This window comes from Papaver somniferum, chromosome 6 (genome assembly GCF_003573695.1).
Source record: "Papaver somniferum cultivar HN1 chromosome 6, ASM357369v1, whole genome shotgun sequence".
Taxonomy (NCBI): domain Eukaryota; kingdom Viridiplantae; phylum Streptophyta; class Magnoliopsida; order Ranunculales; family Papaveraceae; genus Papaver; species Papaver somniferum.
In genome coordinates, this window is record NC_039363.1 from 140053512 (window position 1) to 140069223 (window position 15712).

At 34.6% G+C, this 15712-nt stretch overlaps 1 protein-coding gene across 3 annotated transcripts; it reads right to left on the reverse strand.

Annotated features, from left to right (window-relative positions):
• Positions 1-6431: 6431 nt before the first annotated feature.
• On the reverse strand, positions 6432-9395 carry LOC113289539 (protein CUP-SHAPED COTYLEDON 3-like). Of its 3 annotated transcripts, XR_003331064.1 has the most exons (5): positions 8919-9040; positions 8749-8824; positions 7761-8075; positions 6853-7226; positions 6432-6719 (listed from the first exon to the last, which is right to left on the reverse strand). XR_003331064.1 is itself a non-coding variant. In XM_026538811.1 (3 exons), exons 1-3 carry the CDS (start codon positions 9259-9261, stop codon positions 7074-7076), a joined length of 981 nt encoding a protein of 326 aa, XP_026394596.1. In that variant the 5' UTR covers positions 9262-9395; the 3' UTR covers positions 6432-7073. The 3 variants fall into 3 exon arrangements, 1 of the variants encoding a protein (XP_026394596.1); XR_003331063.1 differs by having other exon boundaries at positions 8749-9395; XM_026538811.1 differs by having other exon boundaries at positions 6432-7226; positions 8749-9395.
• Between the last annotated feature and the right edge of the window lie 6317 nt (positions 9396-15712).

Consider the following 15712-nt stretch of genomic DNA (forward strand, 5'->3'; position numbering starts at 1 on the left):
TATGACAACCTTTGACAACTTTCATAAAAGTTGTAAAAACAAAATATGATGTTCAAAAGTAACGCTCAGGTGACTGAGCCGCAAACAACGTGAAGCCTTATCTGTAAATGTTAGAGCGCTGCTCAGTCTAACTCGCAAGCGTTGCTATCTCAAGCTTTTTTGTCAAGTTTAGTTGTCAAAACTATAAGTCTTGATTTCTAGTCTTCTTATAACTATGTCTCGGATTATGATAGAATGTGTAGTTGAGCTTTAGACTTCACAGCGTTCATCGATTGAAGACGGAGATAAACTAAGGGGATTTTGGAGGAACTTCATCAACAAAAGGTACTCCACCTTCATTCATTACTTTCGTTCTTCACTTACCACCCTAACCCCCTTCTGTTTATACAAAAAGTTAGCAGTAGATCACTTTCTTCCTTTTTTCATCTAGTTTATTAAATCTGATTTTTTAAGGAAGTTAAAATGGAATTGTTTTTGAAATCTCAGGATTACAGAGTCAAAGTTCAATCTCTGGTAATAATCTCTCACCAGAGATTGAACTTGGGTAACTTAAAGTTCGAAAATATAAAAGAAATCTTTAACTATTTCGGAATCCTTAGCTATGAACCTTGATAAGGATTACCAAGAGATTGAACTTGGTAATCTCTTGGTAATCCTTATATTTCCGAAATATAAGGATTACCCAAGTTCAATCTTTGAGATTACCAAATTCAATCTCTGGTAATCCAGAGATTTATAACTTTTCCGAAATATTTTGGGTAACTCTGAAATATAAAAGACGTTACCTTGATAAGGATTACCAAGAGAATTAGGATTTTATTAGACTGATAAATATGTTTGTAAGTGTGGGTGGGGGGGAGGGTCGGAGATTGAAACATTGGATAACTCAATTCCTTAAATGTTTTACAAATTGATGATATAAACTAGTGTGTGAAGGACAATAATTAGGGGTACATGATATTGATGTGTTTACCGTATTGTATTGCTTTATATGTACTTTGGTGTGCACATTTCGTACAAACAAGTTTCGATTTAAGAATTAATATCTACTTTTTATTAGATGACGCCATGAAGGCACGTCATTTTTTTAGGGCTGGGATTGTGTTCTTAGGGTTCATAGACATTGTTCTGTTGTAGCTGGGTTTATTTTTTGAGTTCAGTTTATATAGTTTTCTCAATGTGAGTCTATCATGTGGTAACTTTGCACTATCTGATCATATTTGGATTAATTTATGAGCATGCTAACGTAACATATATGACTAGCTGTCAAAACTTCATGTACAATTTGGTCTTGTTAAATGTTCATTTTTCCTTTTGTGATGTATTATGTTCTCTAAATTTGCAGTTCAATACATGTCTGAACCGGTGGAGTACCATTGTTTCATCGGAGGACTTTCATGGTCAACATCTGACAGAGATCTTAAAAGTGCTTTCGAAAAGTATGGTAATCTTGTGGAAGACAAGGTAGTCACTTAAAATTTGTGTTAAAGTTTCATTGCTTGTCACAATTAAATCTTTTTCCTTCTAGTAAGGTTCAATCCAGTTTCTTCACGTAATGCATTTCCGAAAATCCACTTGTTGGTTGTTGTGTAGCCTTTCTAGATTTCATAAGTTTGTTTCTTTTTTGTCTCATATTTGTTTTGGACTTATGAGTTATGATGTAGTCATTTGTTAGGCTTAAAAAATCTAAGTTTTGGGAATTATGTGGTGACAATTATTTAGTAAGGGTTGGCTTTGAATCTTAACTTGTATTCAGAATGATAATCGGCTTAGATGCAATTACTTGGAATGTTGTTGTAATGATAGTAATGGAATTTTCTTTTACATAGTGCTCCATTTTTTAGTTATTTTTTTTCTCCTCGTTTATATTGGTAAAAAGATAAGAAGATATCTTTGAAAATTGAATTTCTTTGTTTGTCTGTATTAAGCTCTCAATTGGCTAAAGCGGTTTGGTGCCAATTTCAGGTAACTGGACATCCAGGTAAAATAGTTGCCGTTCAGAGAAATTTCAGCAAGTTTGGGATAAAAGAACTAGCAACAACTTGGAAGGTTAATGCTTATGCAACTTCAATAATGCGTTTTTATGTAATTTTACAAGCGTTCAGTTGAACAAGTTTTGTAAGCACCATTTTTTAAATTCTTGTCTCTTATATAGATTGCTTTGAGATGGGAGAAGATGGGCGAATCTTCCCCTAATGTTTTTTTTTTGACACGATCCGCGACGGGATTCGAACCTTTGACCTAACAACTCGAGAGGTCGACCCTAGACAACTGCGTTATCCCTAGTTTGACTCTATTTTGGATATTACAAGCAAAACACTTGAATAACAACAAAACTTAACTACATGGGTATAACTTTTTGTGCAACTTTGTATCATGAACTAATGTTTTTATGCAAATTATTGGAAAATCTAATTGTGGTCCCTCCACCACCTAAATCAGTGGTTTTGCAATTTAGCTTCATTGTTTTCAAATGGCAGAGATCTGGTGTACAATCTCCTATGTGTTCAAGAGATGCAGCTCCAATACAGATACCACTTGTCGTTGCGCCTTGGTGCCGAGATATTCTCAATTTGGCTACAAAATGTCAATTGATACTTCATGGAGACTTGATGAAGTTACGGCATCAGCAACGGGAAACTTAAGGTGAGACTTGTAATTGGATATGATATGTGTTGGCAATTCTTGTTATTTATTGTACTTTCCTTGTAACAACCATGGTAACTATTTGCTAAGATATGTGTTGGATATGATATGTGTTGTCCATGGAAAACTTAAGATCTTTACCTAATTATAACATATTAACTATTTGCTATAATGGAATGTATTGCCTTGTTAAAGTTTGGCATTTGGTTTGCATTTGCAGGGTGAAGGTTTAGGATCTTTGTCGTACTGATGACCTTGCACATACTTTTTTGAACTGATGAGCCTACATTATGTGTGTGATTACTCCTTATGTGGATAATGCTCATGTCTACAGGACGACTTCATAGTTCAAGTATGTAAGTGATGATGTCGAATAGTGTTCTCACAGGCATCTTAATCTTCATAATATTTTTGGAGTGTGTTCATGAAACTTAACTTTTGGTAACAAACATTTATATCACTGCCATTTTTTAAATGTGTGTGTTTAACACTGGCAGGTTAACTTGAATGAATGTAAATGTGTTACACTGAAAGGTTCATTGAATGTGAATTACTTTCGGCAATTCGGTTTCAACTTTAATATTATGTTTTTTTCAAAACAGTTTTATGCACATCTTCTAACAAAAGTTGTAGTTACACATTCATCTACTGAAAACAGAAGTTGTTACTTCAAATATTACAACCTTTATGGATGTTGTATTAGAGATTATGACTACACTAGACAAAGGTTGTGAAAGAAAGTATAACAATATAAATAAGAGTTGTGCAAGATTCTTCAACCACTCTAACAAGTGTGGTAGTAGTACTATTCATAACTATTAGGGAAGTTGTGTTATAGAATTTTACTACACAAAATGAAGGTTGTGAAATCAATTCTTACAATATAAATAAGAGTTGTGTTAGGCTTTCAAAAAAATTCGAAAGAGAATCACAACTGATGCAAAAGGTAGTCCAAACTTGAACTACAACTACGTTTACGACTCTTAGCTGATAGTCGTAGTAAATCGCGGACCTTCCACAACCCATAGGAAAGAGTCGTCGTAGGTCTACTACAACCTTTTTCAGGAGTTGTCAATGCATATTTTTCCCGTAGTGGGTATAGAGAAAGGGATAGTATTAGTACCATATTACTAATCATTTTAGCTCAATTGCTTGTTCTAGTAATCATGTTCTTCCTGATAATGATTTTGAAGTTATTCGTACTGTCATTACTGATGATGATAATGTTAATTTGATTGTTGTTCCTTCTGCTGATGAAATTGCTAGTTGTTAAATATATGTCAGCTTGGAGCTCACCAGGTCCTGATGGTTTCCAAGATGGATTTTACCAATCTCAATGGCCTATTGTGGGTAAGGATGTGGTTGATGTATTCCGACAATTTTTTATCTCTAGTTACTTACATAAAGAACTGAACAAGACTTATATAAGTCTCATTCCCAAGGTGAAAGATCCAAAGAAACCATCTGAATTTAGACCAATAGGTCTTTGCAATGTCTCTTATAAGATAGTTTCTAAAATCCTAGCTAATAGGATCAAACCTTTTTTGAAGAAACTAATTTTTCCTTATCAAGTTGCTTTTGTGCCAGGGAGAGCAATTCATGATAATAATATCATTGCACATGAGATCATTCATACTATGCAACAAAAAGAAGGTATTGGAGGTACTATGACTTTAAAGTTGACCTTTCTAAAGCCTTTGATAAATTAGAATGGCCTTTTCTCATTAAAATCCTATCTCAGTTTGGGTTTAGCATGGAATTTTGTAAGTTAATTCAGCAATGCATCTCCATAACAAGCATAAGTGTTTTGTTGAATGGTTCCCCTTGTCAAGAATATATATACCCTCAAGAGGTATAAGACAAGGAGATCCTCTGTCTCCTTATCTTTCTATCACCGCAACGGAATTTCTCTCTAGAAAACTAAGTCTTGCTGAAACTAACAGAGAAATTGCAGGTATTAAGGTAGCTAAAAGAGCTCCTTTTGTCATATTTTATTTGCAGAGGACATTCTCATTTTTGTAAAATATGATATGACGAACATTACTGGTATCTTAAACATTCTGAATGATTTTGGCAAACTCTCTGGTCAGACTCTCAACTTCGATAATCCTATGTTTATTTTAGCAGCAACTTAAATCATGTTGATTGCGAAGACTTGGCAAAAGAGCTGAACATGAATATTGTTGGTGACTCAGAAACATATCTAGGTGCCCCTCTTCTGTTAGGTCATTCTAAAGTTAGATCTTTTGAACCTATAGCCCAATTATTTGAGTCTAGACTAAACAACTGGCTTAGTGTTTCTTTGAACCAAGATGGTAGAACTACATTGATCAAGTCTGTTCTGAATTCCCTTCCAACATACCAGATGGGTTGTTTTAAGATTCTACTACTATTATGGATAAACTTGACACTTTACAGAGAAATTTCTGATGGGGTCATAAAGCAAATAAGGAAAATTTGCCTGGAAAATTTGCTCTAACTCTGACGATTTATATGTCCAGATTTTAGAAGCCAAGTATTTTAAGACTACTAATCATCTTCATTTGGAGAAACTTAATGATAAGAGTTCTTGAGTCTGGAAAGGTATATATAGGCAGATACAGACCATTAAGGATAACACTTTTTGGTCTGTTAGATGTGGTACCAAAATCAGGATTTTGCTTGATAAATGGGTAGTGGGTCTAGATCATCTCCCTGAACCTATGCCTAACTCAAATAATGTTTCTAATCTTGTCTATGTTCATGAGTTGTTTTCGCCAGGAACTAGATCTTGGAATGTGCAACTAGTTTATGCTATTTTTGAGAGGAACTCTGCAGATAAAATTGTCTCTATGCAAATTCATGATAAAAAAGGTGTTTTTACTGTCAAAAGTGCATGTAAAGTACTTAGCAATTATGTTACTGTGCCTCAGGTACTCAGCAGGTAGGCAGTAATATTTGGAAAGCTCTGTGGGAATGTAAACTTCCCCATAAAGTTAAACTTTTTGTGTGGAAATGTCTTAAGGACATAGTTCATACTAGGGATAAGGTTGCTAGGTACAAACAGGGCATTGAAGTGCATTGTAGTGTTTGTGATGCTACTTTTGAAATTGCAGAGCATATATTTTTAGATTGTCCCTATGCTAGGTCTATTTGGCTTGGACTAAATGTGAATGTTAGCAATATTAAGAGTTTGCATGGCAGCTTGTTTAACTGGATTCTTAGTTGGGTTACTCCAAATGTTTCTAATTCTACACCTCATTCTGTTGATAATGTGCATTTCCTGTATTTCCCTTTAGCTCCATAGCATTCAAAGGAAAAAGCCAAACATGAATTTCAGTATAAATAGTATTATGTCTTTACTCGATAGTTGCAGGAAGAATGTTTCTGTTGTATCTAACAATTCTACTAGTTTACAGGAGCAGCCTCAAAACTGGGATCCCCCTGTTGGAGATTACATCAAAATTAACATGGATGCTTCTTTTCTCAAGGAGAATATTATAGGAAGCATAGGACTAATAGCTCGAAATTATGCAGGTCAATGCTATGGAGCTAAAGGGAAGTTCTTCAATGGAGGAATGATCAAGGACCAAGAAGTGGAGCTGCTGGAATGCCTTGCAATGCATGAAGCTGTGAAGTGGGCAATATCAAATAACTTTTCAAAAGTTATTTTCGAGTAAGACAGTGAAGTTTTAGTTAAGTCAATAATGGAGGAAGCTTCCTATGTTCACTGGTTAAATCATAGTACTGTCTTAGACACTAAGTTATTATTTCAAAGCCAAGATTATTTTGCCTGCAAATCAATATAAAGAACTAAGAATAGTGGCAGACTTAGTAGCAAAGAAGTGTAGAAGTTCTGGTACTTCTTTTGAATATGTGGATAATTTCCCTCCTAATATTGAATCCTGGATACAGGGGGATATTACAAGAAAGTAAAATAAAATAAAACTACCTCCGCCATACAGAAAGTGGCCAGGTTTCAACCGAAGTCAGAAGTGGTGATGTAAGGCAATAGGTATTGCCTTTTAATCATGTATTTCTCTGGCAAATCAGTAGTTTGAATCTCCTAGCGTCCCCGAATGCAGCAATGTGCCCTGTTACATTGCACAGAGACAGATCGATACAAATCTTGAGAACGCCAGCATAGTAATAATGTATACGGAGATATTCTTCAATACCCACAGAAAATCACATTGGGATATGACTTGATATCAGGTAATGAATTACCTTTCTATGTGCACAGAATCTGCCAAGACCCCACTGTACACTGCAAAATTGGAAGTAAAGTCTTCCTACTCATTATCAGTCTCAGTTTTCTTCTTGCATCCCTTTGATGCTCTTTCCCTTTTTTAACCCCACACTAAGCCAGAGGTCGTAAGCAATAATTTAGTCAAATTATCAAACGAAGGATTTCCATGTATCTCTTCATAAAGAGTTCCCAGCCGCCTTTAACCTGAAGCATCAGCATCCTCAAGAGGGGACAACAAATCATCCAACTCTAAGAAATCACCCTCGAAAATTGTTGGATCTGTACAAAACTTGTCCACCATAGCATCATAGGATATGATGCCACCACCAATAATCCCATCCGACAATTTCACCTGCATATCATTCATTACATAATAAGATACTCAAACAATAGATTAACCAAAATGACACAACGTAGATCTTAGTATGAAAAATGAGAAGCTTCAAACACAAGAAAGCTGCCAAATCTTCATCATTACTCAGAACATGATGTCACTAGATGCCTAAAATGCACGAGATAGATCTACAAGACTACAAGTGACTATGAAGACAAACCCTTTTTCGTAAAATGTACTTAAGATGTCACTCGATGCCTAAATGTACAAGATAGATCTACAAGACTACAAGTGACTATAAGACAAACCTACCCCTTCTTCCAAAAACAGAAGACCATTATATCGTTTAAAGTTTAGGCCCTAACCATGAGAAGCACAATCCCACAACTGAATCAAAACCCTTTAACCGTATCTTGCTTCCTAACTCATATAGTAAATAACAGTCCTTTAGGAGGAAGTAAGAAATATATTAACAATGTGTTGTTTGAAACTAGTGAGGATCATAAAATGTTGAATGTACTGTAGGAAACAGAAAAATGTAATAGATCTTACTGGGTTGTTTGCCTGAGGAGTGCCCACTGGTGACCCAGATCCGCCATCTGAAACTTGCTGGGAACTAATCACATCATTCAGCTCACGAGTCAATTTTGATGGACACGTCTCAATTTCATCTTTCTGAGCAAATCTGTCCTCATGCGCAACAACCTTTCCACTGGCAGATAATACCGGTATATCAAGCTTTTTAGAAGGAGCATCAGTAAGAATGTTGTGCGTTGTGGCAACGTTGTCACCATAAGGGCGAGGGACATGTTCAACTCTGTTTTTCCTTGCAGATTTCAGAAACACCCGACACAGAACAAAAGCATCCTGTCCATAATGACAACTCAAGATCAAATGACAAGAGATGCAATATGTTATTACCCTCTCCTGCATGTATTATCTAGAAAACAATGGCAGGGTTGGTAAAAGCAAAGATCCCAGGTTCAGTACTGCTTCTCTACGTGGATTATTATTTATTTTTTTGTGTACCTAAAATCATTACAAAAGAGATGTGCAATAGGACATGTACTGAAAACTAATCCCTTTGGTTCTCATTTTTATGACATGAAAATAAATAGAATCGAACACGCTACAGAGTAACAACGCGCATATGACCCTTTCAGCAACTCACATGCTTAGATCGTATTCAGCAGCTCATATATTGCATTCTACTTTCATAACATTGCTGAGTTTGACTATGGTTCGACTAATTACCAAAATTTCTAAAAGTTTTGATCTACTAAAACAGCTAAACATAGCATGGCCGCTTAAACTATTTTTACAAACTGGAAATAGAGCTTTTGACATTTGAACTACTCTCAATTTACACAAACTGTTTCCAAGTTCACCACTAACTATACCTAACTACTCAACATAGCTTAAAAGTGATAAACCAGACCAGCATTGCAACAGAATCAACTTACATATAAAACAGACAAACCATAACATAACATAATAAACCAACAGTGAAAATAACAAAAATTAGGGTTTTGACTCATACCTGTCGATTATCAATTATGGCATACTCAATCATAACCCAATTGGTCTTCACCGAAGAACGAGAAGAACGATTTCTCCTATAAAACACAAAACTCCATTTAGTTCCTAAAATAATCTCTCCACCAACACTCAAAACATTCCTTCTTGCTCCTTTACACTTCCAAAACCCACCTTTACCTTTCCGCTTCTCCAAATCTTCAATACCCATTCTCATAGTATAACAATAAGAGTGTTTTTTAGTTCCGCCATGACCATAAGAAAAAGAAGAAATCTCAGATAAATCACAAGGATCAATCTTATAAAAATCAATCTCTTGAATAAAATCAATGCCAAAAATGGGGTTCTGCAGGCCAGAAGCAGAAGGGATTAATGATAAATTAGGGTTTTGATTGTTATTTTTATTGTATAGATAGAATGATAAGAGCTGATGTTCAGTTGGATAAAATCTAATACCAGGTGGAAGTAGTGGTGAAATAGAGGATTCGTGATTATTAGGGTTTTTCTGATCCCCCATGAATATTCGTAATCGATGAAGAAGAACGCATTAGAAAAAGTTTGGGGATTTTATTGTGTGGTTTTTTCTCTTTTATTTCTCTCTCTCTGTAGACTTCGGTAAGTCTTACGCGGTAGAACGAGAATGGTAGCGTCACAAAGAAGCTTTCTTCGATGAATGGGGCGGGTGATGTGTTTCTGGGTTTATGGAGGGACTTTTAAAGTAATTTCAAGAAGAGTACCTTATGTGACATTTTTTCGCCAAAACCTCCCCGCATAATATAGCTTTTTTTTTTTATTAAATTAACAAATTTCAATTTATTCATATATTAAAAAATCATTCTTACAAAAACAAATGGTTTTTTGACCATCCGACAGCTATGCATGAACCATCTACAAAGATCAAAGATCGACGGCTCCCATTTTTTTTGAAATGTGGAAAATTGCAAGAGATAAATCTCGGTTCAAGATGCACCCATTTTCTACTCCCTAATCCAACGTATATGAGTCATTCAAGCATATATTTCACCGGGTCAAAACTTATTATTCATATATTTTCCGTTTACGCATCAAAATTACATTCAAAGGCATTAACTACCCTATTATGCCTCATTCATGTCAATCCTTAAGGTTTCTGAAACGCTCGATCAAAACTTCTACCAGAGTATCCCTCCATCAACACGAAAAGAGTTATTGGTTATCGGTGTTGTTTTCTTCTCTTTGTTTTTGGTTCCACTGTTCCATGAGTTGTTGTTAACATCCAACTGTAATCTTTGGTCTGCGTTATTCCTCCAACTCGAACAAATATGTTGTTCCATGTTTCCCCGCTCATGAATAATATGTATTTTCTTATCAAGTAAAGATTGTTTGAACTTAATGCACCAGCTAAAGTTTATTCCTATTGTTAGGTTGGTTTTACTTGAGTTTTGTTGTTCGATGAAATGTCTCAAAGAAATGTGTACTATTTTGAAAATATATTAATGGGTTTTATGATTAGGTTACCATCCCTTTCATGCAAAATACTCGTTAACATCAATTCCTTGAAATGTTCCCCTATATAAACTTCAAGAGAAATTTACGGTCTTCCCAGGATTCTCCATTTTTATCTTCACCATACTCTCTCAACACTGCTAGATCACTACTCTATTAGTTTAGTTTGATTTTTTTTTTCCTTCTTAATTTGTATTTGATTACTGATTAGGATTTTCTTAATTTTTGGTTATATTCTTGCAGCATTTTTTGCGAGAAAATCACTACCATTCATCTCATGTAAAGCAATATTATCATTATCCATCTTATGGTGTTGAGTTTTCCGGTTTTAAATTGCCAGTCTGAAAATTATCGATTGTTTTAAATGTGTGGGTCACAAGAGTTTGATTGAAAGTTTGGGTTCTCCAGCAACAGGTAAAACTCTTTTAGTATATCATTATTTCCTTAAGCTTATCATTTTGAGATGGAGATGATAACCGTATCTTGCGTATTTTATGACTTATTCAATCTCCTAAATAGTTAGTAGATGCAATGTTGTTTCTTGGGGAACTTTGCAGCTACAATTCAGCATTTTTTGTTTGTTACTTCAGTCTCACTTAACCTGCACCATCCTATCCTTGATATAAACTGCAGTTTCATGGATTTTTGACTCCTCAAAGTGAATTGTGGGGTTCATTGTTGTGCATAATCTCATGCAAGGGAGATGTACAGTGATTTCCTATAAAGCAACTCTTGCTAAAGGTGCAAAGGCATATGGATGTCATATCCCAAGGTATGTATAACTTGGATTTATATTCTCTTTCATGCGCCATGCCATCAGTCATCCCATTCTGATTTTATTTCCTTTGCATGAATTAAGAGTACATATTACTTTGTAATTTGTAATGAAATCTTAATATATCTCCTCATTTTTTCCATTAATTTGTATTTTAATCATTTTGCGGACTCTTATAAGTTCCAAATTATAAATTAACTTTCGGCTCTCTGTTTCTGTGTGCTTAGGAAACATCGTGAGATCCAAGTTGTGGAAGACTTACTCCCGTCGTTTTTGCAACATTGTCCATAGAAATACCTGAGGTGCAAAAAGACGGTTTAGATAAAGAGAGTCCAGTCCTGTCAACAAGGAAAAAAACTTCCTCTGACCGACGTCATTACTAACAAGTTTTATTACTTTATCTCCTGTTTAGTTTTTCCCAGATTTTGGCACCATTTATTCAGTCTGCTCCTAATGATGCAGCGTCCGACTCTGATAAGGTAACCTTTTGTATTTGTAATTTATCAAAGTTTAGATGGTAATAAATATCGGTAAGTTGTAAATCCAATTTTAATTAGTTATTAACTGTCTAATTATTTATGAAAAATAAAACATTGCAAATATTTGTCTTTAGATTTGTCTTTATAGAAGCTGAAGGGTGTGATAAATTTGAGTTGAACTAATAATCCTTTTGTTGTTGTCAGGGATCCATATAGTGCTAACAAAAGTGATATGGTTGACACTTTTATATGAAATGAGAACTAATATGGTTTTCTGAATCAACTGACGTTATTGAACCCATTTCATTTATCTCTCATGCAAGTATTAGGAAGTCTTAATCAACATATTTTAGTGTTTTGTACGAATCAACACTTTTACATCACCACAAGGTGCAGTAGTTATACAAACCCAGAACTGAGAACATAGATTGAATCATTAGCGTGTTGTTCCTCATTCGATGCATTCTTGAAAACATGACTAACACCACACAGTCTCTTGGAAGTTACAAAAAAAATTATGATTGCAGCTGGAAGGTAATGATTAGTCAACTAAACTGATCCCAAATTGAAAATGTTAGGAAATAGATGGGGACTCTAACGCATCTTAATCTTCGTGTTTAAGGAACTCCTTTTGTTATCGCCAATTCTTTTTCGTATAAGATGATATATGAATATGTGGTTTTATATGTCAATTCGTACGCCATTGTGTGTTAGATCATTTTGTTTCTTCTCTTAACACGGTTCTGTTCATTTATGATTCAGACACATCATTGTGGCAATGATCGACAACACACAAGATCCAAAATACGATGTGGTTTGAGGCACAAGTGCGGGACATGTATATCGACGCATACATTGCATCATTATAGGTCATTTATAAAGCTTATCGAATGTTATTCTAAGATCTAATCTATTTATAATAATTCTGTCAATGGATTATTGTTGAGTTTAACCAACAGTTATTGAAAGACACAACACCGAGGAATCTACCAGATAACTATTTATTATTCTTCTTTTGCAGAACATTATTTCGGTGGTCAATTTCAGAGTTTGGTATAAACAAGTTTGGCCGTTTACATCGTTCTTAAACCTAAAGCATTAAATTATTCCTCCATGTCACATACATTTTGGGGTTCTTGCCACTAGGTTAGTTGTGATCATATCTCAAATGCCACTACTTTACATTGGTTGAAATATTGCGGTCTTTGCCATGTGCTGCTATGTTTCATGATGGTGTTTAACCGTTTAATTGAGTAATTGGTTTCCTTCGAAATATTTGAAAAATAAAGTTCATGGGAGATTTAGTCTAATCGCGTACTGCTATGGATGGTATGTCAAAATTCCAACTAACCATGTAGTTCGGAACTAACACATCTTTTCTCTAATTCATGGATAATCTTTGTTAACAAGGGTAACAATGAAAAAAAATAGTTTGTTAAACAAAGATTTTTTACCATGGGTGATCGGTTTAGGCAGTGGAATTTACACAATTAATGCCATTCATACCGCTCAGCCACTGCCACAAAACTAATATAAAACTTTTGTGTTACCGTTCAGTAGTCCGTAATTATTGCCTGGAACAGCGTTCCCACCCCACGCACCACCACCACCACCCAAACAGATGTACAAAATGAATCGATCAAATTAAACTTTAATTGAATAAAGAAACCAACAAATAACAGAGCTAGATAAACTAACATGATATCCTCTGCCAACGTAATCCCCATAGGTTGCGTCCCCACCGATTGAACCAACCCTCTCAAACTGTGTTTAAACCTTCTCATGTATTTCGGCCAAATTAGAAACCGAAAAATGGATTATTTGTCCAAATATTTTTATATCATGGCTTTAATGGACGAGTAAAAATTAGTATAGGTGAAATGGACACCAAAAAAATAGCAAGGATGAAACTGGATGCATCCTGATGTAAATTAAAAATAAGAAAAAGTATTTAAAAATGGGTAGGATGAAACTGTTTACATCCTGACTATTTTTACATTTTTTTCCATTTAAACGGTATCAAAATTTAGATGTCTTTTTCACCCAGGAATTGTTGATTTTGGTCTTCTTAACCAGTTTTGTGATTAGAAATTTAGATCCACAATTAATCGGAAATGATTAGTTGATCAAGGAAACCACATATGAATATCTCGCAACAAAATCCAACACCTAGAAAATGGCCCATCATCCCATGGCACTGACTTCTGTCCAAAAAAGGATTATGGGATTCCTCTAAAGTTTTTCATAAATTCTAACATTTTGATAAAAGAATAGGATTTGTTGACATGGTTTTAAGGACATGATCTTTATATGGTGTTTTTTATATAAAATATAATTGACGATAAGTTTGAAGCTAAGATTTTGGTGACATGTTCCAAATATAAAAACCTATATTCCTACAAAAAATGAATGAGAGTGTTCCGAAATACAAAACTTCATCATCCACAAATTTTAGTTTCAACCGTTAGTCTTCAACGATGATATTCAAAATCATAGATGGTTTTATACATTTCAGAATGCTTTCATTTTTGGTTTGAACGTAGAGACTTAAAAGAAAAACATATCACTAAAAAATTAGCTTCAAATTCACTGCCGATTGGGCTCAGTAGAAAAAATGACGTTAAAATGTGAAGATTATGTCGATTATAACTATGTCAACGAATTTCACCCCTTTCATAAATTATGCAAAGTAATAATGATGAAATGGACAATATAATGTCTAAGATTAAGGCTTCCCAATAAATATCTTAGACCTTCGAACATTTTCATGTCGTGAATTTTATTTGTTGTCGTCAATTTTATTCGTTAAAATGTCTATGTTTGGATAAAATTATATTTCAACCATAATCATTGAAGTATGAGCTAAGTTTTATTTAGGCCATGCATAAACACCCTCTTTAAAAGAATATATTAAATATTGACCTCCATGTAAGATTTCTTTTGGATATATCATTAGAGATGCTTAATAATACAAGAACTATATGATTTGGTAGATATTCACCGTATCATGGGATATTGGAATCGTCAGAATAATTGCAATAAAAATTATAGTATAACCTTCCAACAACGGGGATGTTTGGAATTCGACGATTCAGTGAAATATCACATTAGTAAAACTCTATAACTTTTCTAATTTCAAATGTAACTAATCAAAATCCGGACCGTTACGACACGGGTCATATCCTAGTCGTGATAACATGATCACTTACAAGAATAATAAAAAATCAAAACATATAACAAAAACATCAAAGTACAAGATAATTTCTTTTTTCCGAATAAAAAAGGTTGTATTAATAGAAAAATCCAAAGGCAGTACAAACCCAGACTGAACCAAAACAGCTACAAGCAAACTGACTCAACAAAACAAAAATTACATATGAATTGAGAGCTCCGAGTTATGGATAACTTGGTTGTTGTCAATGAACTTGAAAGTTTCTGTATCGCAGCTCCAAAGGACCAAACTTTGCTTAATAAGAGTTATAATTTCATAAGAATCTTTTGGCCTGCCACTAAAGACTCTATTGTTCCTTTCCTTCCAAACATTCCAAACGATTGCGTAGTGCAAAATATTCCAAATATGTTTGCATCTTCCATGTGAAACATTCAAATTCCAAGCTTCAAACAATTTCTCTATACCACCTGGTAAAGGCCACGAAACTCACATAGATTTTATGAAGTAGTCTGAAAGTTTGAAAGTGAAACTACAATGAATCAGTAGGTGGTCCGCAGTTTCCAAAGCTTCATTGCAAAGAGGGCAAGAGAGCTTCGGAAGTTGAACTCCTAAAATATGTGTGGGAGGTGGGATTCGAACTCTAGGCATGAAGCTTGCATCTTTCTTCATTGACCATCTGTGCATCTTTTGTAGTAGTTAATCAAAATTAGGGCTGCACATGGGACGGGACGGTACGGGTTTTTGTCTAGCTCAGTACCTGTACCTCCCTATGGCCGGTACCTGTACCTTGTGCAGTATGGGACGGGACGGGACCTATACCTGTTTAATTCGGTACGAGACGGGACGGGTTCTTACCTGTAGTATATGTAAAAAGAAAAAGAGCAAAGCAAAGCAAAAAATCTTGAAAGTTTTAAGTTTAAAATTTTTAACTGTTAAGAGTCTTAAGACCTGAATTAAAATCTTTAATTTGAGAATATATTAATACAAACTCCTTATTCTAAAAAAACAGAAGAAAACAGACCGAGTGGTGGAGAAGAGGATTAGTTGCTTCGTCATT